Source organism: Seriola lalandi, unplaced genomic scaffold (assembly GCF_002814215.2).
Source record: "Seriola lalandi dorsalis isolate HSWRI2012SDOR001 ecotype SW California unplaced genomic scaffold, Sedor1 jcf7180002054911, whole genome shotgun sequence".
In the NCBI taxonomy this organism is placed as follows: domain Eukaryota; kingdom Metazoa; phylum Chordata; class Actinopteri; order Carangiformes; family Carangidae; genus Seriola; species Seriola lalandi.
Genome location: NW_019525463.1, coordinates 905,550 through 932,491, shown reverse-complemented (window position 1 = coordinate 932,491; position 26,942 = coordinate 905,550). Strand labels below are relative to the sequence as shown.

At 40.8% G+C, this 26,942-nt stretch overlaps 2 protein-coding genes across 3 annotated transcripts; both read right to left on the bottom strand.

The window, feature by feature from the left end:
- Positions 1-599: 599 nt before the first annotated feature.
- On the bottom strand, positions 600-19,111 carry nkx2-1 (NK2 homeobox 1). Of its 2 annotated transcripts, XM_023430754.2 has the most exons (6): positions 18,253-19,111; positions 17,838-17,964; positions 17,353-17,579; positions 17,076-17,166; positions 2,661-2,898; positions 600-1,910 (listed from the first exon to the last, which is right to left on the bottom strand). In XM_023430754.2, the coding sequence occupies exons 5-6, from the start codon at positions 2,875-2,877 to the stop codon at positions 1,234-1,236; spliced, it is 894 nt and encodes a 297-aa protein (XP_023286522.1). In that variant the 5' UTR covers positions 2,878-2,898; positions 17,076-17,166; positions 17,353-17,579; positions 17,838-17,964; positions 18,253-19,111; the 3' UTR covers positions 600-1,233. The 2 variants fall into 2 exon arrangements, with proteins under 2 accessions (XP_023286522.1, XP_023286521.1); XM_023430753.2 differs by lacking the exons at positions 17,076-17,166; positions 17,353-17,579; positions 17,838-17,964; positions 18,253-19,111 and having other exon boundaries at positions 2,661-5,850.
- On the bottom strand, positions 10,920-12,869 carry nkx2-9 (NK2 homeobox 9). Its single transcript, XM_023430755.2, has 2 exons — positions 12,299-12,869; positions 10,920-11,962 (listed from the first exon to the last, which is right to left on the bottom strand). Exons 1-2 carry the CDS (start codon positions 12,459-12,461, stop codon positions 11,394-11,396), a joined length of 732 nt encoding a protein of 243 aa, XP_023286523.1. The 5' UTR covers positions 12,462-12,869; the 3' UTR covers positions 10,920-11,393.
- Positions 19,112-26,942: the final 7,831 nt, after the last annotated feature.

Below are 26,942 nucleotides of genomic sequence, written 5' to 3'. Positions count from 1 at the left end.
CAGGGACCTCATCGATAAGCTGCCCTTTGAGCAGCGCTGATGTTTGATGTTAGGAGCCGAGAGACCTCACCTTTCTGACTCACACAGAACACACACACACACACACACACACACACACACACACACACACACACACACACACACACACACAGAAAGAGAAAAGAAAAAAGCACATAAAGGCCGAGTTTACTCTGCAGGGCAAGCTTGTGTGAGCTGCAGCGTTTGACGATAAGACTGAGAGGTGTGTGATTTGTCAGAGAATAAAACTGAAAAATATGCTCCAGTGTTTAACTGTCATGTCACAATACGAGCCTGAGTGTTGATATAGTATTTAGTTCTGTCACTTTGCCAAACCTGAACCTATTTAGCAACATGGAGTAACTGGTTCTTGAGATGATCGTTTTTCAAAAGTTCATATTTACAGCCTGTAATTTCTCACACTCAACCCAAAAATCAGTGACAATAATAATAATAATAATAATAATAATAATAATAATAATAATAATAACAATGGAAAAAAACAGTCTAATAGTCACCCCCTTAAAAAAGAATAATAATCTTATAGAAAACAATAATAATAATAATAACGCTCTGTTTTATATTTGCTGATTTTTCCAAGAAGCTATTTCCGCCGTTTAACACCGCATTGACATATTTCACAATAAAAAGCTTAACTGTCATGTTTCCATAATTTATTAATAGGACTGTTTTGTAGTAAGTCAAATATCTATATAAGTTACAAAGAAATAAAACGTACAAATACCAATGAAACGACAACAAACCGGCAATAGCGTCAAAAACTTTGTACAACAGATAGCTAAAATTCAAACCTTTTACAGAAATATACAAGCTAGATCTACGGCTTACATTAAATTCTATTATAAATCAGAGTCATCTCGTGTGTGTGTTTGTGAAAGGGAATTTAACAGCACCCATGTTCAGCAGTCCTCTGGTCTATGTGCCTCCCTTTTCAGCTGCACTTTTTCCCACCTAACGCGGCCTATGTGCTGATTCTTCCTTTCTCTCAATATAATTTACATAAATAAATCCCAAGACTTTCACATCCGCAGTTTCTGGACAAGTGTTTCTTCCGTACAAGTCACACTTCCTCCCAGAAGGTGAAAATTCAAGAAGAGCTGCACCGACTTCACTCGGTTCTTTTTCAAATGCGCACATTTACAGTGAAACTTGTTGAAGTCCTGACAGGTTTTAAATCAAAGCCGGCGCCTCTTGTCACCATGTCCTGCCGTATAACAGGGCTGAACACTGCAGGGCCGAGCCGTACTCTGAGCCGGGGGAGTTGAGGTGGGAGAGGCCGGCCACTTGGCCCTGCAGTGACGGCGGACTGGAGGAGTGCGGCGCCAAATCTGGAGAGTGACCTGTGCTTCCCACCTGCTGGCTCTGATGCTGCCCGAGGCCGGACGTGTTGTTGGACATGATCATGACATTGCCCCCTTGCTGATGGTGCGTCTGCGCGGAGGATGTGGGTGTGTGGCCGGTGCCTTGGCACGGCTTCCCGTCCTTCACCAGCACCGGCACGGCCACCCTCCGCGGGGACTGCTGCTGCTGCTGCTGGCAGGAGCCGCTGTCCTGCTGCATCTGCTGCTGGGACACCTTGTCTTTGGCCTGCCTCTTCATCTTATACCGGTGGTTCTGAAACCAGATTTTCACCTGGGTCGGGGTGAGGTGGATCATACTTGCCAGGTGTTCTCTCTCCGGGGCCGACAGGTATTTCTGCTGCTTAAAGCGTCGCTCCAGCTCGTAGACCTGCGCCTGGGAGAACAGCACGCGCCTCTTTCTCCGCGGGGTACTGGACAGAGAGCCCATGCCTTTACCCACGTCTGCCAAGGAGCTGAGGCTGCCCATACTGCCCATGTTCATGCCCGACGACGAGCCCATGAAGCGAGAGACTAAGGGGGGGAAAAAAGAACATGAATACAATACATTTATGATTTTAATTGCACAGTTAAAAAAGAAGTCTGTCTTTATGCGGAAAACACCAAAGAAAAATAGGTTTTAGGTTCGGAGAGTGATTCATTTTTGATGGATGAAAGTATGGATCATAATTTCATAAAAACACGTATTTACAAGCTTGATAATTATTTTCATGGCAGGTCAAAAAAAGAAAAAGAGCATCACAACATTATCTGCATTTTAACAAACAGCTGAGCAGAAAAGTCTCAAAATTATTCCCAGAGAAGCAGATGCCCTTATACACAAACCCCAAACCCACAGCGCGCGTCGAAGTCCACGTTCATAAATAATCGTGTCAACTAACAAGTGCATAAAAAGTTCACAGCTGACAGCATGTTATTGTTGGATTAATGTGATGGAAGAGACGACACAAGTTAATAAACTATTTTCGATAAACGAGCAAAGCTTGAAGAGGAATACGGTCATTCCTGCTGCTCTGGTGGGACTTTTCCAGATGTTGACCGCGTGGAATAAACGCATGAACATTTTTTTTTTTTTTTGCTTTATTTTTTCCTTCTTAATAGTAAAGATGAGGAAATCTAGACTAGAAGGATATGGAGAGTGGCCACTTTTACGCACACACATGCACAGTTGATGGTGAAACAGTTAGCGCTAAATGCAGCTTGAACACTAAACATGGACCCGAAACCTGGATTGCAATCCAAGTGCAGGTGCAGGGTACTCACTGGTGGAGAAGCGCGGGTCTGGGTTGGCTCCGTACCAGCCGGTGGCCGTGGCGCTGCCCCTCATGCCGTCCTGGTAAGACGGCAGGTCGCCCATGTTGCCCAGGTTGCCGTTACAGTAGCCCCCCATGGCCGTGTGTGACAGCTGAGAGACACCTGCCGCAGTCATGTGGTAAGCCGCAGACACAGTCCCATTATGGCCCATGTGGTGCTGCTGCATCGCCGCCTGAGAAACCTGCGGCTGCCGGTAAGAAGTGAGAGGTGCCCCCAAGTTGTTATTCTCCATACTTAATTTCTTATAGCTCTCCTCAAGGGGACTCAAGATATCGGAAACAGAAAAAGGAGTCGTATGCTTAGGGCTCATCGACATTGTTCTGGGGCTGGAGAGGGAGAAATTAGAAGGCAAGGCAATCTCTCCTTCTCTTTTTTTTCTTTTTTTGGCCAAAGCCCCTCTGGTTCCTGTTGTCTCAACGTCGATCCTGGTAGATGAACACGTAGGAGAGCGCCTCAAGTCCGCCTTAATTGGATTGAGTGGGAGCTCTGTGCTGGCTTTGGTTTGTTTTAGCTGGGTGCCAGGTTTAAGGCTACCATCAGAGGCGGGGCATCCGCAACAATACAAAACAGCTCTAGCCTCCTTTCGAGCGTAATTTCACTTACAAGACATGTGCTCCCCTCTCACTAACAATAACATAAGCGCTGTATATGGTCAGAAATGTTGGTGCCGGCGGCTGCAGGCGGTGTCCGGGCTCTCTGCCGGAGCTGCTGCTGCTGCTGCTGCGTTTGGAGTTTGTGTGACTTGCTGCTGATAAACAGGCGGCTGCACCTTGGGTTTGCAGTGACCACAATACACTTTATTAACTGTAGTGATGTTTACGAGGGCCTCTTGATGAAAGGAGGCCTATATGGACTTGAGAGTTGGAGAACCACTCCTCAGTTGAACTACTGACTTTTAATGGCCATGAGAGGCCTCCAGTGATTGCAGGATTGTTTGTGTTATGCCTTATCGTACTCAGACATGCAAAAGTGCACTTGCGGGGAGGGAAATTGACTGATACTGATAAGTAAATAAATACACATCCGCGTGTTAAGTGGCTGAGTAAATGATTAACCCCCCTCGTTTTTTTTCTTTTGATATCATAGGACGCAAGCAGCGTGTTACCTAAATTCACATGCACACACTCCTGTGAGAGACCTGGTTAAAAAACAAAAAAAAACAAAAACAAAAACAAAATAGAGTGTGGAGCAGGAGAGGCGCTCATGCGAAGTTAACGGCGTTCAAGTACTCTCCTGCAGCACAACGCCAGGTAGCCCTCAGTAGCATCTTGCCTTAATGCTCAATGAGTCCTAACACTGTAACTCAATCACATCTCATTTCTGACATTTTACGCAGAAGCACAAGAGAGGAGTTGTTGCCTTTTTTCTAACCAGCTCTGAAGCCAAGAAGCAGCCCAGTTCTCTGTGGATGCTCGGAGCAAAGGTCCTCTATTATACAAAGCTATAATTGTTTTTTCTGCGCTTCATTAAAACCCCAAAAATAGGAATTAAAACAATGATTTTTTTCAGAAAATATGTGTAAAATATTGACTTATTTGATAATTATTATTATTATTATTGGTGAATTCTTTTGCAATTCTAGCATCACCAGTAGCCTACTCTTATAGCTGGTTTAATTTCATATTATTTTACATGTTAGTCAATATTATATATCAATAGTATAAAGCAATAGCCTTTAATACAAATTATTATTCGGCTATCGATTTAGCCTGTCTCCTCGTTTTCAGTTACAAAATTATTACAAGGCTACAAAATCATAAATAACAAGTGAAGAAATTCAAATCAATGCAATAACTTCTAACTTACACAATCTGTGGATGTCAGGATCATACCGGAGCTGAAACTATGGCTACTGCAAAAATAATGAAGCGAGTATTAATTCTAAAAGTTGGTTTAGTGAAGCTTTGGTCGGGAGGTCTAACGTGAGTCCTGCAGCAGCAGCAGATGCCACCAGCTCCTGACAGAAGTCTGTGCCTGCAGGTTGAACCCATATCTCCTTATACAGGAATTAAAGAAACACAGCGTCTTCTGGTGGCAGACACACTCAGCTGTCACGCTGTGATCTGGTTTATCCCTCGTTGACCCTAAACCCGGGTTCTTTGTTTCATGTCCAAAATAAAAGCGTGGATATTTGCGTTTTTATTTCTTGTCTTTTAAAATAAAACAACAACTCATATTAAAGATGATGCAGCTTCAACAACAAGCTGTCAAACTGGAGCCAGGCTCTGTCTCTCTCTCTCTGTCGTGTGTGCGTGTGCGTGTGTGTGTGTGTGTGTGTGTGTGTGTAGTCAAGTCCCATTACAGCAGTGGCATGCAGATCACTGACAGTTCGTCACGGGGATCATCAGCCACACTTGTGTGTTTCACTGGCTGCTGGCTGCATGTTTCACGCCTGACTGCGCGTTGGATCATCTGTGCACTATTTTCAGGTGCACTGGTTCAATTTAAAGAGCCCTGTGCACATCCCAGCAACACATATCCTCCTATTGCCTCACAATTATCTTTAATGAAGCAATATTACCATATAGTCCGAGGCTAAATATTACACTTTAAATAAATTGTTTGGATGATAGCCGAGGTGCGGGCGTATAATTCACAGGCCATATAATCGCAGGCAATTAAAATTACAGTGTCTGCATCCAAGGTAAATCTTGCTTATGCCTTCCTTAATTACAGAATTTCGCAAGGCATTCTTAATCAGTACCTTTTCCCTGTTCTGGCACACAGCAATTATGGTCAATTAGGAGTAATTAGTCCAAATGTTCCGGCTAATTCCTCAGAATAATGAGGACACTTTGAAGTGGAGGGTATGGGGCTATCGAGCCTTTGTTATCGAGGCTCCACGTTGTTGTTTATGAACTGATTGACGCATGATATAATCCAGAGAACAACTTCAGAAGGGAAAATAAGTAGTGCAATGAAAAGTAGAAAAAAAAAGGGGAAAAAAAGTTTTAAAAAAAGAAGTTGCTTATTGTTATTATTTCCCATTCAAATCAATATGTTCTACTTTTCTTATGAAAATAAACATCTCACTTAAAGGTGTCGCTACAGAGACACTGAGGACTGAGATAGAAAGGCTGAAAATATCAATAAATGCACATCGATAGGAAAGTTATATGAATATCAAAAACCTCTATCCACAGAAACATCAGTTTATATCTAATTTATCTCCAGTGGTGCACGAAAAAGACCAAAACACCCGCAAACTCGTCTCCACTGCGCATATCTCCAATGGTAGCATATAGGAAACAACACATTACAGAGATGTTTGAGCTACTTTGCATCCAAAAACAATGTAAGATTTGAATCCCACTTTAATACAAATACTTTTAAATATTATTATTTACATCCTGCATGTCTGCAGCCTGATCTAACGGGAACAATCTGTCCAGATCAGGGGTAGCTGTTACCTCCTGCCGCTCTCCTCAGGATTTTTCTCTCCTCAAAACTTTTCCCCCCCGTTTTCTTTCATGACAACTCTCACAGCTCTTGATCCACCAGGAAATGAGCTGCAGGAAGAAAAAAAAAAAGAAAAGCTGAAGCTGAGAAGGAGGTCACAAAAGAAAGAAAATTGGACACTAGGTGTGATTCACCATCACACATCACCTAATGGCTTTCTTTCTTTGTTTCTTTCTCTACATTTTTAAGGTTTTAGTGAACTACAGGAGGTTACTCTAATTAATAATCACCATGACACAAACCAATAGAAAAACTCGCTTTTTTGAAGGGCACAGTTTTTAACACGACTCTCCATCATGGTGAACTAAACATCATGTTCAGAACAGGAGGGCAGTATTGTAAGTGACTGAAACACGACCTTTGAGCAAACACTGAAGCATGGCGTCGATCCAAGCGGCCGCACGTCACCGAGGGCAGCGGCCATCTTTCTGCGTCCAATCAGCAGCCGCAAAGCAACGCAGAGAGAAGTAAAGCATGGTGTTTTCCCAGCGAAGTGCGCCCCCTAGTGAATCTTATGGCTGACTTCATCATCCTCAGAACTACACCCACAGTTTGGTCTCATTCCTCACAGGAGGTGAGTGACATGGTTTCCAAAATGATACTGTGGCTTATTCCGCCATCTAGTGGAGAGCAGGGTCAGAGACGTTCAAAGACATTGTCACACTCCAGTATTTGCTGAAGGTTGGAAAGTTTTCAGCATCACTGCAATTCACAGTTTAACCATCTGGCTTCCGGGTTCATTTTGGGTCACTTTCTCTTGCATTCACTTTTGCCTTTATCTCCTTTTAAACCGTTTCTACCTCACAAGCACAAACTCTGATTCCATTTAACAAGGTAGAAAGCTGCCAGGAGCCAAAAATGCATGCATGTCTATGTAAAATGTGCAAATAATTAATGATAATTACTCAAATTATTATCATAGAAAATATGTATTAGTATATAATTATTTATAGACACGAGTAAAACAGAAAAAATGCAAGAAATCAAACTATAATACAGTCTTTTTCCATGTAAAGTCATTTCATTGTGCATTTTTATTATGTCTATGTAAGTGTGTACATCACTGAAAATATTAATAATTAAATGTTTTCATTTTTCTTTCAAATGGACCACAAACATAAATGAGATGATGAGTAAAAGCCTCACATCTGCACTTTCAGCTGTTTTTATCAGCTTGTCTCTACATGGTTTATAAATAAAGTTGTTATTAAAACACTGATTTCATGAGCATACACAACAACACAACTTCAATTAGGAACTGTTACTTTAAAAATGAGACGTAGTCGTTTTTATATGTAGCCTACAGTAGATTAGAGCCATCCAGTGGTTTTCGAATTGAACCCCTACATTAGATATACCTTTGGTCTGACCTTTGACCTTTGAATATCTTAAATGTGTCAGAAAAGATGCCGTCTTATAGCATTAGTTTGGTATATTCAAATGTGTGATATTACACAGCCTGTGTTGAGACAAGGACAAAAGATAATGGACAGCTTTAAGACTGTAAGATAAACCATTAGCTTAACTGTTGAATGCCAGTTAACTTCTGTGGCACAAACAGAAATCTGCCTTTAAATGTCACGTAAATAGGTCTAAAATCATCCTGGTAGAGGATTTGCTATTGTTTTACATGTTAAGAATTTCATTAAAGTCCCTCTCCACTGAAAAATGTGAATTCCTTTTTGTCACTTCACTTGGATGTTTAATGTTTCACCGTGTACAATGATGCATGTGCAGAGTCTGACACTAGAAGCCTGTTTTCACATCAGTCTGCTGAAGGACGAAGGTTTTCTCTGTGCTCATGTTAAATCGGTTTTCAACACTTGAAACCTCCAGTTCACATATGAACTTTTCGGTGAAGTAGAAAACGTCTTTTCTTTAGCAGTTAAACTTGACAAACGAAAAATATTTGCATGTTTTTACACACTGAGATGTCTGGACGAGACCTTCGAGGGATTTCATGTTTCAAAACAGGATGTTAACTGTGTAAATCGGAGCTAAACACAGCTGTTATCTTACTATCTGCGATGTGTGAGGAATCAAGAACATCACTAAAAGCTGACATGCATCTAACACAGTTCAGGTACTGCAGAGGTCCCCCACCCGGGTTCCCTGATACATTTCTGCTGAATAGGATTATGTTTTCTGATTTTTGTCTCCTGTTTGTGAGATATCAGGTAGTTTTACTTCTTCTGACATCTAAATGTTTAAATGCATTAAAATTCAACATTAAAAGAAAAATCCTGTTTGGTCACAACTTGTAGACATGTGCAACCTTTGATGAGGGTTGTGCAAGTAATAAAATAGCTTTTCATGGTATAGTAGTACTTTCAACAGGATTAGGTTTTTCCAATGTTCAGGACACCACTGACAGTGTTAAAGAAAAAATTAATTATCAAGACAAATATCTACAAGTTCAACTTTTTTACTTTCAAAAAAATGTATTTATCCACTTTTTTCTCTCTTTTTCTTTTCTCCTCCCTTTTATTTATCTAATATATATATATATATATATATATATATATATACACACACACATTTCTTTTCTGTACATGCATGCTTTGTTTTTTCTTTTCTTCAATAGCCTCCCATCTTAACGAACCACACGCGCACTATATACAAACATGAATTTCTACACCAACCCCCAATACTTCTGTACTTATATGACATTCCTCTTTATTAATGTAAAGCTTGTTTCACGGTATGAATGTTATATGAGTCTATGTTAAATCACTTGTTGTGTTATGCTTCAACACAAAATAAAACAATAAAAAAACGAATCAGTGTTGTACGTCATATAACCAGGACAGCTAAAAGCAGCTGTATTTCTTTATATATACCGAATAAGCACAAATAAATACATTTCATTTAAACTTGCCTCAGTCCTCTTGGAAGAGCTACTTTAATATGCTAATGAAATATAAAATTAAGTTTTCTGCTTCTAAAAGGGTTAGAGATGCAGAATGAACCCAGAGGACAAAAATGTGGACTATGACAAGTATAAAGAGTTATATTTTGTTGTAGCCTATACTGCAACTTTTCAGGCAACCATACTGTCTGTAATTCGACCAATATGAGCCACAACAATAAAGATTTCAAAGGTCGACATTTGGGGAAACTAGTGTTTGAAATGCATTTCTAACGGCAAAAAAAATGACCAATAAATGACAAAGATTGTGCTTGAAAAGTATAGAATCAGCGTTTCTAAGTCTGGAGGCCATTAAAGTCTAATATGGATTAAATGTCATTTGCAACAACTTAACAAAACTCCCCCTGTGGCCCAGTTTACGTGGATCTTATAACTTTCCTAAAAGGGGCCCCGGGGCCAGTGAGTAAAACTATAGGATGGGCAGGCTAATACAGGCCCATCCTTTTCAGACAATTCTTCTGACCAACTTAAAAAACCAATGGCAACCTCTAAAAGCCTGTCTTTGTCACCCTTAAACCCCAAGATGCTCTAAAACACCATTGTGCAGTTAAACCTCATAAATTTGTCGCAGGGACTGATTAAACATCACGAGAATTGAAACACTAAAGATTTTGTCTCGGTCCCTTTTGGATGAGGGACAATGGTCCATTCACAGGGAGACACACAGACAAAAAGAGTGTTTAAGGGGAGATGCAGCGAGCTGAGGGGTTCGGCCAGTCCCCTCCATATGTGATACAAGGTGGCCCCAGCGAGGGAGACAAAGGGCCAGGTGACAGGGACGATGGGCTGCAGGGTCACAGGACGAGCAAACAACATTATAGGGGGCGTGAAAGCAGAAGACCCCCCTCGTCACTGATGAAATACTGACATGATTTTAAACACTGGAGCATATTTTTCATTATCAAATATTCTAACGACGCTGAAAACGCTTCAGTGAGGCGACATTACGACCTGAAAACGAGTCAGGTATATTTCAGGATATCTAAGAATATGAAAATCAACACCATAGTCAGTGTTTCTCCATATTTTATAGAAGTAATTCGCTCTTGAGGACGGTTTTTAGAAGCTGCCTGAGTGCACACCAGTGCCAATAAAATAATGTGCTGTGTACAGTTATATACGTCAAACACATCAATAAAAGCTCCTTTTTCTTGCCTTTTCTGACTATAAAAAGCCTCTTGTTCCTCAGCTGCACCTGTTAGCTTGGCAAGTGAGATATTTAAGATTAAAGCTTGAAGAGTCAGTCATCTGACTTTAATTTAGCCTGTCGCACCATTAAAAATCATATTCTCTTCACACTTACAGTAAATAAACCAAGATTTCCACATAAAGCTAATAGCCTCAGGAATAACAAAGGTTAATTGTATGAAAGTGAAAAGCCGCCCATGGGCCCAGACAACAACAGGGTGCTATAGGGAGAGAGGCTGTAATGTTTACTGGGTATTCTTATGCTTAAGCAAAGCCAGTCTCTTTAGGAGTAATGTTTGCTCAGCTTTTGGGTGCATAATTAGTTTCTTTTAACATTAGAAAAGCCTCTGGGCCCCTGTCATGACCTGCTACATATTTTAGATTTTACTAATTAAATAAATTTCAGACCACAAGCTATGGTTTCAAAACCACTGAACAGATTCAAAGCCTAAATCGAGCTCATTCAAGAGGTTAAAGGAAATCCAACGTTAAACTACACTAAAATAAATTAAATAAAATATGATTTTTTTTCATCCATTTGTTTGTTATTCAGAAGGAGAATTTGGACTAAACTTGAAAAAGAAAGAACATACAATGTAAAATATATCATACAAAATATGTGAGAGGTTTTATTAATAATTTTGTTCACAAATAAAAAAAAGTTTAACACGTAAAACCTTTAAAGAAAGTCTCCTTAAAGACAACAAATAACATTATTTTTCCTTCAGACATTCAGGCTATAATAATAGCTTTGCTGCTACCTCTTCTATTACCGCCTAATGCAGACTACTATACATTATTTCCCTTCAACAACAACAAGTTATTTATACAAATATTATGTTTAAACGGCTTCGAAACATACAAATACATTATCTCAGCGGATAATTAAAAATACAGGCTACACCAGTAAGCCCATGTATGAGAAAATATAATCAGCATTTAAAAAATAACACGCAAAAATATCAAAATAAAATGTGCAAAATACCTTTTGTTCTACATAGGCCTATAGTGAAAAATCTAAATGTTTAAGTTGCTCGAAAATTTGCTAAACATTCAGAAAACATTTGATGCAGTTCTAAATGAGTTTGTGCGTTGAAATGAGGCCTTCATTTGAAAGAGTTAAAGTGGACCGAGTCGCTCCAAAAGTCTCTCCAGGCGAATCTGGAGGCCGCCGCGGTGGGAAAGTGCTGGTACCTGGGGGGAAGAGCGACCGGGGAGGGATGCTGAAGAGACGGGTAGGCCAAGGGGAAGGGTACCGCTTGAGAGGAAACAGGTAGACAGCCAGCTTTCTCCGTGTCAAGTAAACAGGTGTGAAAAGGTTTCCCATCGCGCACCAGGATCGGAACGACGAGCCTGCGCAGCACCGGAGGCTGCGCTATCTCCACGTCCTGCAGCGCTCCGTCCGCCCGGCCTCTCTTCATCTTGTAGCGGTGGTTCTGGAACCAGATCTTCACCTGGGTCGGGGTCAGGCTGAGGAGCCGGGCCAGCTGCTCTCTCTCCGGACCGGACAGGTAGCGCTGCTGGCGGAAACGTCTCTCCAGCTCCAGGGTCTGGGCTTTGGAGAACAACACCCGGCGCTTCTTGCTTTTTTTGCTCTTGTCGGGCTCCGAGTCCAGGGAAGAGTCATCAGGCTTGGTTGAGTCGGGGGAGGCCTCGAGACTACCTTCGTCGGAAGCTGCAGAAATAAACAAGCACCAGGTTAGTCCACGTTTCTATAGAAATAATGTGATAATAAACATTTATTTTAGATGACTCTTTCCTCAGGGTGGCCATCTATCTATCTATCAATCTATCTATCTATCTATCTATCTATCTATCTATCTATGATAAAGCTTACATAATCTTTTCTATCTAGATAAAGGCTCATTATAGCCTAATTTCAAAATAAAGAAGGCTGAAATAAAAAATATCAATAAATGCTATGGCGGATGGATGAAATAATATGTTTTTAGACACTACATGCATCAAATCCAGGATCATCAACCTGTAACGGCTTCAGACGTGCACTTACACATGCATGGGCTCCGGTCGCAGTCCATCATCCAGGAGGTGTAGGGCGAGCTGGAGGAGCAGGAGGAGTAGACAGGGGAAGACCGCGGCGCTGCCTCCGCATCCTGCTCAGGCAAATCCAGGATGCTCCTGACGGAAAAACTGAACTTGGTCGGTGCAGCCATCGCGCGTCCTTGCGTGCAATCCGTTTTTTTTTGTTTTGTTTTGTTTTGCGCAGAAATAAACAAGCACTCAAAGTAAAGTCTGTCCAAGGAGGAGAAAAAAAGGCGGCTGCGGATCCTCTCCACTTTACGCGCTGTCCAAACACCAGCTCTGTGTGCACTGGGCTCAGTGTTTACACAAACAGCACTCCATAAGCTGCAAACACAAGGCTGCGCTCTTATAAAGCCTCCTCCTCCGCTGAGTACCTGAATGGCTGGAGTGCTGTCACCCAATGACGGTAGGTGTGGAGACACAGAATAAAAAAAAAACCTCAGAGCCTCAACAATGAGCGAAGGAAACACTCGTCATCATTACAGATTCGTCCCGTATCGTCAAACTGGGAAACAGATAATGGTAATTGTTGGAGCTGAATCACGTCTTGGGTGGCAACTGACAACAGAGCCCGTCCCATCATCAACCCCCCCCTCCCTTCCCTCCCTCCCTCTCTCCCTCCTCTCGCCCAAACAACGTGTCCAGCATTTGCATACAAAGTGAGCAATTAGCCTGATGCCTGCTAGTTGGTTTAACTAATACGTCCATTAGAGGCGTATTAATTGCAGGCGTGAGAAATGTCCACGTTTATGGACGGTGGAGGATTCAAACGTGTACATTTGTTCCAGAAACGTTTTAATGTCGAACACAGAGAGTTTCCAACAGGAAAATCTTCCTTTTTGTCTTTTCTGCATCTTACGATAACATTTATTTTATTTTTTAAAATGATAAATCTTAACTTTAACCTTTAAAATTACGCACTGTGATGTAGTCTGAGCACATCTGCGTTTTTATTCATGCATTCCTCAACAACTATAACTCCTCCTGTGAGCAGCTATGGGTGGACAGATAAACAACAACACAGTAAAACACTGTTGTGATAATATTAATGTCTTCATAAGATAAGTTACAACTGTTGCCAACAACTGTACATTAATAAACACTCGAATGTGTCTATCTGCTTACATCTACTTTATAATGTGTTATAAACCATTTATTAAATGTCTAAAAATGGCTTATAAATGTAATAAAGACTAGATAAAGACTTTTTATGCCTAACTTAAACATGCCTTATTCAGTTTCTGACAAAGTGAAGCAATGACTGATCACTGCTGACCAGATTTTATTCATTGGTAATCAAGATAAATTATCGATAATTAATCATGCTTCTCGTGCAGAACTTAAGGGGGGCACTGTGGTTTCTAATGCGCTATTTTCCTCTGGCTTTCTCTTTTTATTTAATAATAAAACGACTAAAAATGGATTCCTTCACGTTGAAAACAGCAGACCAGCCTCTACTCAAACTGACGCCCACATGCTGAACTTGGCTCCTTTTTTTTTGTCCATCCAGACATATAAAACGCATTAAATGCAAAGCATGAATCCAGCCTTATGTGGGGGCTGTGACTTTCTCTCCCTCTCTCGTATTTGATATTGATATCGGCCCTTATCCACTTCAGCGAGGTGCATGAGGCCGGGGAGGAGAGTGGTGGTGGTGGACATGCCTCCCCAGTCGTCCTGGGTGGTCGGACGAGAGGGAACACAAATACATGCCAACCAGAGGAGGGGAACAAAAGGGGAAAATGTAGCCCCGCGTCCGAGACCCGTTGGAAGCATTTGTTCCAGTCAAGATTTTGCATTTGTTCAGTCCCGCAATAATGCCTGATTGACGCCCCGGCACAATGTCCTTTAACTTTGCAGGATAAATCCGAGCTTGTTCCGTGTTGTCATGGTTTTGAATGGAGCTGAATAGGATCTGGGACACTATCTACTGCTCTGCGTCTACTGCCGCCAAGTCTATAGTCCGGAGCAATATTACATGTGTGATTCAGGACGTATTAAATTCCTTTTAGATTTTCAGAGCTCAGCGAAGTCAGTGACCTGTATTATTATCTCGAAATGCTCTGAAATCAGCCTTTATCTCTTCCGAGGAAAAACCTTTACGCACATTACGCACAAACGTTCCTTCGGGAAACAAACAACTTTAAGCAACTTTTAAGATAAAATTAAGGATCACCAAAAACCGAGAGGGACTAAACCTCCTTCAAGCATCATGTCTGTGTACACACCGGCCTCCCAGTGGTTGACAAATACCAGCGGATTACAGTAGTGCAGGTTTGCTGGAGTGGATAGTTTACAGAGAGCACTCGATTGGAGAGCAAAAACAACGCAAAGGCAAAGAGAAGTCATGTCCAAAGAGCGGGAATTTTCTCTGTCCACAATGACCCAGCAGCCCCTTAATCTATTTAACACCCACAGGCTTCAGCCAGAGAGGGTCCTCTGCAGCTCCCAAGAGCTCTCCACTGCCAAATATTTACTCTGTTGTTCAGCTGTCCATTCCCAATCCCTCCTCAGCCAAATGCAGATTTTTCTCACATGGTTCTGGAGTCAGCAGCTGAACTGACAGTTTTAACATATTAGACCTGAACAGCCAAGGAACCTCAGTGGATGTTTAGCAGACTGAACAACCTGTAGTCAAACACTGAACCACAGGAGGTGATCTAACGCCAGTGTTTCAATGATATATGAAAGTTTAGTTATTAAAGCCCCCTCCATTCCAAAAATGTCTTTTGCTGATTGTTGCTTCACTTGGATGTTCGTCCCTCGCCCTGCAGAATGATGAATATGCAGAGTGACACTAGAAAACTGTTTTCACATTCATCTGCTGAAGGGCAGTTTCCCTTAATCTGAGTTTAACGCCTGCACGAATCAGTGTCACTTTTGCATGAATCAGTGTCACTTTTGACGCCACAATTTTAAAGCCAATTTTGTTCCTGTATGCAGCTGGAGAAAGAGCTTTTCTGTAAATTAGGAGACATCTTGTGTCCAGCAGTTAAATGTTTGAAATGAAAAGTCTTTACTCATTGGTATATTGTGAATTTTGAGATTTTTTTAACCAGAAAATCTAACTTGTTTTGTGGAAAACTATTCTTCCAAACAGACTATTTTTATGTGTCTTCAAAATGTCTGATGGGAATCTTTATGAGGCAAAAGGCCTCTATATTTGTACATTATTATGTCCATACAGTCACGTAATGTTTCTCAGGTCAACTAACCAGTATATCTGGATGTTTCCTGAGCCCACCTTAAAGTGAAAGGAGAATGTGCATTTTGAAAAGCCATCATCCGAATTAAATGACATTTTATGAAAAAAATTCTTGATTCACAGTCATTTTTGTTGTTGTCTATAATGTTTTTTAACTGCTTTTATTGTGAAGCATTTTATCATTTTAGTTTTGGAAAATGAGTAAATTAAGTAAATATTTTAGGTACTAGTATGGTTAAAAATAAGCTCTAGAGTCTACACTTTCTATCCAGCTCAGTTGGCTCTTTAATTAAATCACCCGTGCATCTTAAATGACTCCTTCTTTCAAACCCCACACCTTCAGTTTGTGACTTCAGCTTTCCATTAAATATTTGATATATAAAGCCAAAACTGAGATAAACAAAAAGAAGACACTACACAACTGTGTTCACCAGTGGCACGAGTAGTGTTTGAGTAGAACTTTTCATGATTAATAAACTAAACCGCAAGTGTAAAATCAGCTGGATTGTCCCTTTAACTCTTAATACGAGCGCTAATATTAGTTACCGAACATCCACCATGGTGCCACTCTACCATCTGCAGACATCTACACTTGCTTTTCCAGGTCTAAACACAACAGGGTGCATCAAACTGTAAACCAATGAAAGAGATAAATCCCTGAGACATTTATCTGATTCCAGTCTGACTGATTATTCATCACCTTAACAGCCACAATGACCCCTCTGTTGCTCCTCGGTGCAGTGCGGTGTGGAGGCTCAGTGTAGCATCATGCTCCAGCAGCTGCACCTGCCGCTGGTGTCCTCTCTCTTCCCTCCCTGTCCTGTAAATACCATTAGCATTTAGGAGAGGGGCTGCGGGGGATAATTACTTGGCGGCCACATCACTCACTCTCTCTCTCTGTAGTAAACTGGGGTCTTGTGAGGCTTCTTGACCATGCAGCAGCTGTGTGTCAAAGAGTCAGGTTTGTTTAAACTGTGCTTTAAGACACAAAACCAGTGTGTACCGAGAGGATTTTCACAAAAGTTGTAACAAGGGAAACAGATCCTGGATCATTAACAGGAATATTATGACATTATTGACGTTATTTACTGGGAAAAGCCGATTAATACCACAGATTTTAAAGAGAAACTTGAGCCAAAAGCACAATTATGTTCTCGATTTGCATTTTTCTTTAGGCTTTGAATTGATTTCACTTCAAACCTTGAGGATGTATTGAAACATTTCACTTGATGATTAGATCACTTTAACATAAATACATTACATTTTTAAAATGTCTTAGTCATGAACTGAAGAGAGAAAAATACATTTAATTGAAAGTCGCAAAGTTCATTGAAAGCTCTGCGTCTGCAGTGTGATGAATTATAGACTATTTCTCTAGAATACTGAACGGTATCTTGTCAGCAGTGATCAGTCTTTGCTTTAACCAAACATATAAAGAGCAGTAAAAAAAGAAAAGGTTCTTTCCCTCAGCGGATACTGAGTAAAACACATGCAACAGTAAAAGAGTCTCCAAGTAATGAAATAATGATAAAGCACTTACATTTTAGCTGAGCTGCTTCCACGCCTGCCGTCACCACAGTCTGTCACTGCTGGCATGAGGCTCAGTAGGTCGGTCGATGATATCAGCTCAGCTGTTTGGGAAGCAACAAAACTATTTAACATCTGATCATCTGACTGGATCAACAACTCGTTATATACAGTGTAAACCTTTTACATATGAATTCAGCTAACTATATCATCACTATACTCGTTGTCTGATGTCTATTGCTGTGATGTCACAGAAATACTTTGAACTAAGAAACTGAGAGTTCACTTACATCAACACAGGCTCTATAGAAGATCTGCAGCTCCTCACATGATGGATAGTGTTTTCATTTTACAGCAGCAGCAGCATTAATCATGAATCAATACTGAACACAAACTGTTTCACTAACAGGGTTACCCATCATGCCCTGCAGACTTTATGACATGAGGTTGTATGGAGATAAAAGGTGTTGTCCTTTATAACTCTTGTGTTCTCCACCTGAGTCGATCTTGTGTTGCACTGTGAAAACAAAGGAGAGTGGAAACAGTCTCTGTCACTAAAGATAATTTCCTCGCACTTTGTTTTTAAAAAAACACAGATTGGTGACATGAGTCTGGTCTCTTACAAAATACTTCCTGAACACAAATCATCCTAATGCTGTGCACAAACGTCTCCAGACTCTGAGCCGTCATCCCTTCATGGGACTTGTATGATACTTGGTTGCCCTCTACAGGACACACATTGAAACTGACAGTTTGAGTCCATGAGTGTTTGTACCTGTTGCTCCTGATTCTCAGCAGCCTGTTGTGCAACGATCAGTGGACTCCGTGTGCAGATCAGTATCTGGAAGGACGAACCAGGCCGCTGGTCCTTTACTGCTGTGGTGTTGCAGTTACAGTTCAAGCTGTTGAGAGAGGGAAAGCTGTTGTTGAGCCAGATGCCCTAACACTTTTAATCTACAGCCACCTGCACATGAACAGGCAGAGACTGAGTCACTGAGACTGTAGCCTACAGGTATTTTCAAAGTTAGATCAAATCCGTTTGATAGAGTCATTTGGGTTGATTTATTTTAAAGCGCCTTCCAAGTGAAGGCACGTTTAATTGAAAAAGAAAAAACCTCAGCTCAGCACTTTTTCATACACAAGAAGAAGAAATAAATTTAAAATAACTTTAGGTGCTTTGCAATTCTTACCCATCATCAGTACCATCAGGGAGGAACCCGACTGGACCCAAATTCATTCTGCAGTAGGAGAATGAGTCCAAACACACAAGAACTATCTTCATCCGCGAGAAGAACAAGGATTCCTGCAGCAGATGGTCTGATCCCCACAGAGCTTTAATCTCGACATCATAGAGTCAGTCTTTGATCACAGGAAGAGACAGAAAACACAGAGAAAGACTGACTCCACAGAAGAACTGTGGCCGGTTCTCCAACATGCTTGGAACAACCTACCTACCAAGTGTATTGAGTTGATCTGTTTTAAAAGGAGAGGGGCAGTCACACCAAATACTGATTTGAGTTAGGCAACTGCTAAATAAAAACTACTCAGGCTCATTATTTTTTCAGCACATCCTTACTTTTCTTTAAGCCCCTTAAACTTCTGCACTTAAAGATTTAGAATGAAAAAAGATAAAGTTTAAACAGAAAAATGGGCTGAATGTAATAATAATTCCAGAAACAATAACCCCAACATGCATCTTTAGCTATAAAGCAGTCAAGACAAATAAAATATATTTACATTATGTCTAACAGACTAGTACACACCAGTGAGCGGTAGAGAGTAGGGAGGTATTAGAGCCATAGTTTTTAGTGAAGCCTGGCATTTATTTCCTTAATGTCCATCAGATGGCGCCACTGTATTTGGAATAAACAGGCTGTGTGGTTCCAGCGTGTGTTGGCTCTGAATCAGCAGCATCAGTGACCCTGTGAAGACAGTGTGACCAACGAGGACACACAGGGAGACTTCAGAAAATCAAAACAGATGCTGCAGCCTTTCGCTTTTGTTCTCAGTTATTCTTACCAGGGACCAATAAGAGAGGTTTCTCTCTCAGTGTCTGAATGGTTCAGCAGTGCCTTCCTTTATTATCGTGCTACTAACTCATGCAAATTGTCATTAAATTGCACAGTCATGGCGGGAGTATCACCGTGCTGCAGGCCGGCTGGACTCAAAAGGCCTCAGGGCTTATCTAATCCTATGAAATCTGCAGTGAGCAGAAAGAATTACATCTCACACAATTCAACCACAGATGATAAATTATTCCAATTTCTATCGTTCCCAAGTTTTATTCGTTTATTTTCCTCCTAATTAAATAACAAAACTACCAGAGGACTGGTGCTTTGTCACATTTCTCACTGACATGCGTCTGACTCTCATCGGCCTGAGTTTGTTTATGAGGATACTGAACACTCAGTGCACTCAGTAATCTAATAACACTGTGTAAAAACCTGAGGCTGGTGCAGCCAGAACCTGACTAATTACAGGAATGTTTCTGCGCTTATGCAGGCATCTTAATGGATGAGGAAATTCAATATAACTCCAATCCAGGTTTGACTCAACGATTCCTCGGCTCTAGTGCAGAACACGGCGGTGTGGTCTGCATCAACACCCCATTTGCACTTTTCTGCACAAAGGAAATGCCGCGTAAAGGCGCAGTAAAGGTAGAGCTCTCCATTTTTTCCCAGTGTCCTTGGGTCGGGACAAAGAGAGCTCCAAATTAGGGCGGAATGAAATATTTAATACTAATGGATGCCAGGTGCCAGACGAACAGATGTCAAAGTGATGTATGCTTAAAAGTGTCGTAAATATTGTTTCTTTTTGTCCCTCTCTGCTGAAACCCAGGCCTGGCCTCTGAAACACGACTACATACGTCGTTAACCCGCGTTCGTCCTCATTAAGGCCGCACTAAAGTTACCGCGCCTCTCAGCCGGGAGAAGTGCTAACCTGCAGAAAGACTTTAATGGTGTCACCGCCGTTTGGACTGCAAAGGTTAGAGTCATCAGTGCAGGTTATTTTAAAGGCGCCCGAGCGATGGCACCCCCCCCCCCAAATAATAATAAAAAAAGCTGCAGAGCTCCACACATTAAAGCTCATATAGTCTTATCTTATTTGTATGAAACAGCTGGAGGTGACAGTGCTTCCCCTTCCGCCTTAATAACCCGGATTAGCGGCGCTTATGGGTGACAAACTGCTAGGCCTTGTTTCTCAAAGCAACACACACACACACACACACACACACACACATACACGCGCTATAACTCTCCGCACGTGTGTATCTTATTGCAGATGTCAGTCAGTTTGGGGACAGTTAGTATGAGATGACAGACCTCCAACCCCCTCTGTGAAACAAGAAATCACTGCGTGTCCCCATAATAACCTATTAGTGGTGGTTTGGATTTCCCGCAGGATCTTACTGGGAACAGTAAACCGGGAACTGGGAACATTTGTTTCACCGCTCGGCTGCTTTTCTGCACGGATAATCTGAGCTGCACAGCGGCTCTGCGTCACCGTGCCAGGCTGCAGATATGAAAATCCGCCTCGCACTATTTTTTTGGACCACGAAGAGGAATCAGTGGCGGATTACAGCCACGGCGTCTGAGTCTAATATCAGTCCCTTGTCTGTTGGGTCTCTTGTGTTTTGAAGTTCAGGTTCAATGATACAAACTCGTGTGTGATATCAGGTTGCAATGAATTTTAGCGGATGGATCTGATTATTAACAACAAAACACTAGTTAGGACAGCTGTAGGCTACATAATAATAATAATAATAATAATAATAATAATAATAATAATAATAATAATAATGGGGGGATTTGACTCTTGAAAAATATTTTAATACAGATCAAATTACAGTTTAAAAAAAAACTTTCCAGTTGAGTTGTTATAGTTGCCTCCTCCATTGAAATCTTATTTGCCAGACAACTGGGAAACAACTTAACAACTTAGATTTCTGCAACTGATAATGGGCTCTATCCTTTTCGTTAACATAGCAACGTATTGCCTTTTTTTTATTTTAGCATTTTTATTTATTTTTATTTTATTTTATGTGCTGTTAGTTATTTGAGACTTCTGATGCAGTGGTGGACGAAGCCCTCAGATCTTTTACTTAAATAAAAGTAGCGACACCACAGTGGAGAAGTACTCATGCATTGACAATTAGAGAGTAAAAGTACAAAAGTATACGCATCAAAGTGTGCTCATTATGTTGAATGGCTCATTTCAATCATTTGTATCATAGCCTAACACTGGATTATGCTATTCATGTATTCATGTGTACATCACGTTGATGCTGCAGCTGTAAATCTGAGGTTAATTTTCATTACTTTATAAACACTGCTGGGTATCTTGTGAATTTTCCCCCGGGATCCTATAATAAACCTATTATAACTCATTATTGATTTGTTGATATTTTTTGTATTAATAATGTGAATTTGCAAACCAAGCAGTGACTAAATGTATCAAATAACTGCAGTGGAGTAAAAACTGCAACATTTGCCTTTGAATTTACGAAAAAAGGAAAAAGTCAAAGTACAAGATCATCAAAATCTACTGGAGTAAATGTTAGTTACTTTCCACCTCTGCTTTCATTTACTTCGTATGATGATGGATTTCAAATATCATCGACTTGTGAGTTCGTCATAAGTGAGTGAGTTTTTTTTTTTCTCTGTCTTTCGTGGAGCTTCCTGCAGCTCTGCAGCATGAAGATATAATCTGACTGACTGAGAGATTAACGCGCGAAAAGACATGTTTTGGAGGCTCAGACACACATGAAATAAAACTAATGACAGAATAATATTCATGACCTGCTTCTAGTTAATTGGCTCAAAGATGAACTGCAGTGCTGTCTAACGGGGAAGGCGGAACTCCATCATCATCATCATCATCATCATCGTCATCATCATCATCATCAATCTACAGAGAACAGCTAAGTGCTTTTGACACGCGCTGAATATAAATATAAATACAAAATCAATGCTAATACTAAATTAAAAATTAATTTCACGGTTTAACATTTCAATCCTCGTTCGATATTTCAGCAGTAAAAATCATCTGTTTCCCGATCAAATTGACATAGCAAAGTTATCAGTATTCTGCTTATCGATCCAGTCGCACATTCGCATTAATTCGGTTCCTGAGGATGTTTTAACTGTAATAACTGAAGAATAAAGATTGGGCAATAGAGTATATTTTTGGATGCGATTAATTCTAATTAGGAAAAAGGGAAGAAAAGCGTTTTTGTTTTGTTTTTTAAATAAAGAAGCTGCTCATTTACATTTGATTTCGGGTTGTTTTAGTGGAGATCACACATCCATTACCCGCTTCTTATTTACCTTAACATCATGGATCCTGCAACAGTCCAGCGAGGAGAAGAAGAAGCTGGATGGGGTGCGACAAGAAAAAATGTTTAGGCACACAAATACACAGACTGACTTTGCCTCATACTGTTTCGATCGGACTTAATCGAAATCCTGCAGCAACCAGCATTTCTTTTCTTCCTGTTTTTATATTTGAGTTGATACCAAACAGCCCCAGCCTTAGACACCATGACAGGTAGCCTGTTTAGTCTGAGCTGCACTTTGGAAAAACAACAACAAAAAAAAGTTCCGCATGTCTTCACTTGTTGAATATGTGGAAATTAAAAACAAAAGGTGGTTAAGTGACTTTGCTCACACATGAGGAGGATAGCTGAGGAGGGAGTGCCTGTGTCATCACACTTTATAGCTGTTTTTCCAAGTACAGTACTGAGAGGTAAACACGCTCAGGTGGATCTGTGCAGGTTCTTGTCCTCTCCCCTCTAATGACAGAGAGAGAAATGGAGACAGGAGCCGCTGTCTGATTTATAATTGTGGATATTTATACTGTAACAAGATCAGACAGAGAGCGCGTGTCACTATTGATATCTGAAAAGTGGGTGAACTATGACCTAGTGATCATTAGAGTTATGAAGACAAATCAGAGGGAAAGATCTAGCTTACATTATTTGACATTTATTCATGCATAGTTTACATATTTACCTTGAAATGGCTGTCAGTCGGAAAAACTGATAACTTCATTAACCCCCCCCCCCCCCCCCCCCCCCGTTTCCTCTTTAAATCTCGCGGGATGACCATGACCTCAATGGAACATTCAGGAAATTTCCTAAGAGAAAGAAAAATGGAACAACAGGCAACAAAAATATTCCTATATTTGGCCCATACACACTTCTTCCATCATCTTGAGTCAATAAGAACTTTCTAGCCATGAAGAAAAACTTTCACATGGAAGAAAGCTGGGATGTAAACAGGTACAAGTGCAAACTTCCAGGCAGCAGAAATGCAGTATATTCAGCTTCATCACCAGCTGAGACAAGAGGTTGCGTTTGCTGCAGATTCCACAAAAGGTAAATAGACGAACAAGTGTGTAAACAAGAGAAATAAATAATTCACATGATGACAAATCATCCAATCAATCCAAGAAATTTTTAACGAACTATTATGATTTCGCAGTTACAGATCATTATCTGTCTCACGCAAAAGTTTAATTTCCTAAAATTAGGTTACAAAATGTTACAAAAGTTTAACCAGATAATTTGTCGGGGTCCACAGAGGCTGCAGGTCACTCTGCTGCAAAGAGGGCAAGAAACACGATATGTGTCAGTATGATTATTATTTACAAAATGTCCCTCAAGCATTAAGTGGCAGATTATCGAGACACAGAGACGGTGTCATTGAAGCGCTTCTTTGCACTTTTTTTGTTTGTTTATTTGTTTGTTTGTTTTGTTTTTTTTTGCACATAAACCGTAAAAGCGCCAGACACACAGCAGGGCAGTGTGTGTGTTCAGTGTTCAGTCAATCTGCCTGCTGCTTACATCAACAACATCCACGTTGTGTCCTGCAGGATGTCGCTGAAAACGCAATTTAAAGAAGAAAATGTCATGTTTTTTTCATAACTTAATGTAAACGCACCCTCAGCTCATGGTGCAAATTTGAAGAGCGGACAACTGTGTTGGTCAAACTGTAAGTAGTATGTACAGGCCGCAGAGTCACACAGCAGACACTGTGCAGGAGGATCAGCCTGCTGCCATCCATCTGTGAACCCAGAGAACCGCTGTGAGATGAGCGGATAAGTCCACCCCGGGTCTCCTGAGAGAACCGCTGCCGAACCTTTGAGTCCGTCGTTTCACAATTTGTCTGACAAGCGATGCGTTTCCTTCACACGCGCTATGAACAATTCAATTCGACATGGACGATTTTGGGGCTGTGAGCAGTACAGGCATGTGACAGCCATGTAGTGTCTGCAAATCATGTGTGGAGGCCTGTTAGCACTGAAGTGGCGTTCACGGACGGAAGGAAAATTTAAAGAAAAAAAAAAGAAGAAGAAGAAAAAAAAAAAAGGATTTCAGTCGAATACAAATCTCTAACTCCGATACTTATTTATCAAAGATTGCTTATACATGCAGACTGCACCTTACTGTATCTTGACGGGATAATAACAAAAATATGCAGCTTCTTTTCCCCCCCTTAACAGCCCCCCATTTCATAAAATTATTATTAGTTATTATTATTATTATTAATATTTTTAATGTCATCCACCTCATCATTAGCCTATATTAACAGAATACGTGGTTTCGTTTTGACACATTAAAATAACTTAATACAAAATAACTAAAATAATAATAATAGTAATAACAGTAATAATAATAGTAATAGTAATAATAATGGTAGTCGCTGTGTTTGGATCTAGTCCCATTATTTTCTGAGTGTGATAATCACTTAATTGGACTGAATTTTTTTCAACGATGATTTCATTTCAACAACCTGCAATCATTTAATTCAAGCAACGATTTGATGTTGATAATTTCCAGTTGTTGCGTGATGTCATTAATCAGATAAACTCCCCCGCTGTGCCTGCAGCGTCACACATCCTCAGCTTGGACCATCTATTAAAAGCACAGAAAGAGGAGGAAGGTGCACGTCCGCTCAGTCTGCAGAGAGGCTGGAGATGGAGCAGTTTGTGGAGACCTTTGATCCCTCGCTGCTGACCTTTTGTTATTTCAGCCACCAGAGGCACCTCAGTGGAAACAAGTTGAGCACGTTTCCCCACGGTAAACATTATCCTTGACGCATTAGCGGCCTGGGAGCTGAGCAGGGTGGGCAGGTGGAGGCACAAGCAGTGACACGGTGGTGAATTTTAAAAAATGAGTCAACTAAGACCCCCAAGTCGGTCGTCTTAAGGCAAATAACCCTTCATGTAAACAACATAGACGGGTCTTATGAGGAGGCGTAAATTAACGCTGACTGACTTGTACTAAGGCGCACCGTGTAATCTGCGCAGTTTCAGAGATGTATGCCATCCTGAAGAGGTGGGGAAACTAAATAAAATATAGGAATAGTGGCTGTACTCTGCAGCATCCAGCCCACAGCAGCTGAGCTGAGCGTGCTGAAACAAACACTGAGAAACACTTTGTGTACATTTCGGCCCCTCACAGCAGCTTCGGTGTTTAATGTCAGCAGAGCTTTTCAACAATATTCCTAATTGCACGGCTGCATAGGAGCAGCCGTTTGATGTTTACATGCACGTTGATCCCTTTAGGTTGCTCAGAGATGAAGGTCAGTCACGCGCCGTGGCCTTTTTTTTTTGTAAAATATGACACGAGAAAACCCAAAGCATGTGTCAAAATGGGGAGAGAGTGAAAGCTCAAAGTTACGGTGTGTGTTTGTTTCTCGTGTCGGGAAGTAACAAATCTCTCTTATTGCTTGCAAGTGGGGGTTTCTGCACAGAAACACGTGTGTACATGAGTGCAGAGGCAGTAAAGTTAGAAATAATCCGCTTTTTAACATATTTTTCTGCAAACTTTGAGCCTCGTGGGTAATTATGTAAAGGTTACAACATAAAGTGTAATTTCTTTATCATACACGGGCTCTAAAAACCTGCATATCCTCAACGCTTGCTGTGCGTAATTGGCAAAAATAAGGCAATATTTGGCCTCTACGTTGCAAAGCCTTAATGCAAATCAAATGGAGGTACAGTTTGAAATTAAAATGATAAAATTACTGATTCAAAACAACAACTTTAAGTGTCGTGTTCGTTTTCACACATTCAACACAATCAGATAAGATTTAAATAAATAAAAAATGGCGCGATAGTTAAATCTGGCGGTGGCTGAACTCTGCCATTTACTGTCGAGCTACGTGACCAGACAGATTCTCTCCAGAGGTGAAACATGTTTGGCTTGTGATCGCGTCTTTTTTCCAGTAAAACATCATCCAGTGAAGGACTTTGTTTCTGTCGTGTTTCACAAAGTGTAGCAGTCGATGCTGGATGCGTAAAGGAAAGTAAAAACATGGGCGGCAAATATGAAAAAAAAAGTGCGATAATCTTCGAGTGCACGGATATACAATTTACCAACATCAACCAGCAAATTGCATAACTGAAAACCAATCATTCATTTCCTCCCATTTCCTTAATGATGCCATTTAAAAGGTTGAGATGAAGGGTGGTGTAGTGGAGCGTAAAGCCACTCAAAGTCAGGTTTTCCACTTTTTTTTTTTGTTTCCATAGAAGAGGTGGGCGCTTATTTTATTTTGAAAGGATGAACCCTTGTTATAAAAACACGAGCATCAATACAATTAATGACAACTAAACTTGGGGTTAAAATAGACGCACGTATGCGTTTTTCTGGACATATTAATACTTACAGGTGATATTTCCTTATGATTGTTTCCCTCTGGAGTTTTTTTTTTTTTTTTTTTGCGCGTCTCTTTATTTTGTGCCACATACAGGTGAGGATCTAATCCAAAATCTTGATATTGCTTTATACTCACCCTTGTCTGTCTCAATAACAAACGCATTCATGGTGGTATATCCCCAGCTTTGCTTTCTGATGGAAGAGCGGAACGAGGAG

Bases quoted from the DNA above. Each gene is read 5' to 3' on its own strand.
- nkx2-1 (XM_023430753.2), bottom strand. From the start codon at position 3,027: ATGTCGATGAGCCCTAAGCATACGACTCCTTTTTCTGTTTCCGATATC. The intron at 1,911-2,660 runs GTGAGTACCCTG...TCCCCCCCTTAG, and splicing joins AGACCCGCGCTTCTCCACCA to TCTCTCGCTTCATGGGCTCG.
- nkx2-9 (XM_023430755.2), bottom strand. From the start codon at position 12,461: ATGGCTGCACCGACCAAGTTCAGTTTTTCCGTCAGGAGCATCCTGGAT. The intron at 11,963-12,298 runs GTAAGTGCACGT...TTATTTCTGCAG, and splicing joins CGACCGGAGCCCATGCATGT to CTTCCGACGAAGGTAGTCTC.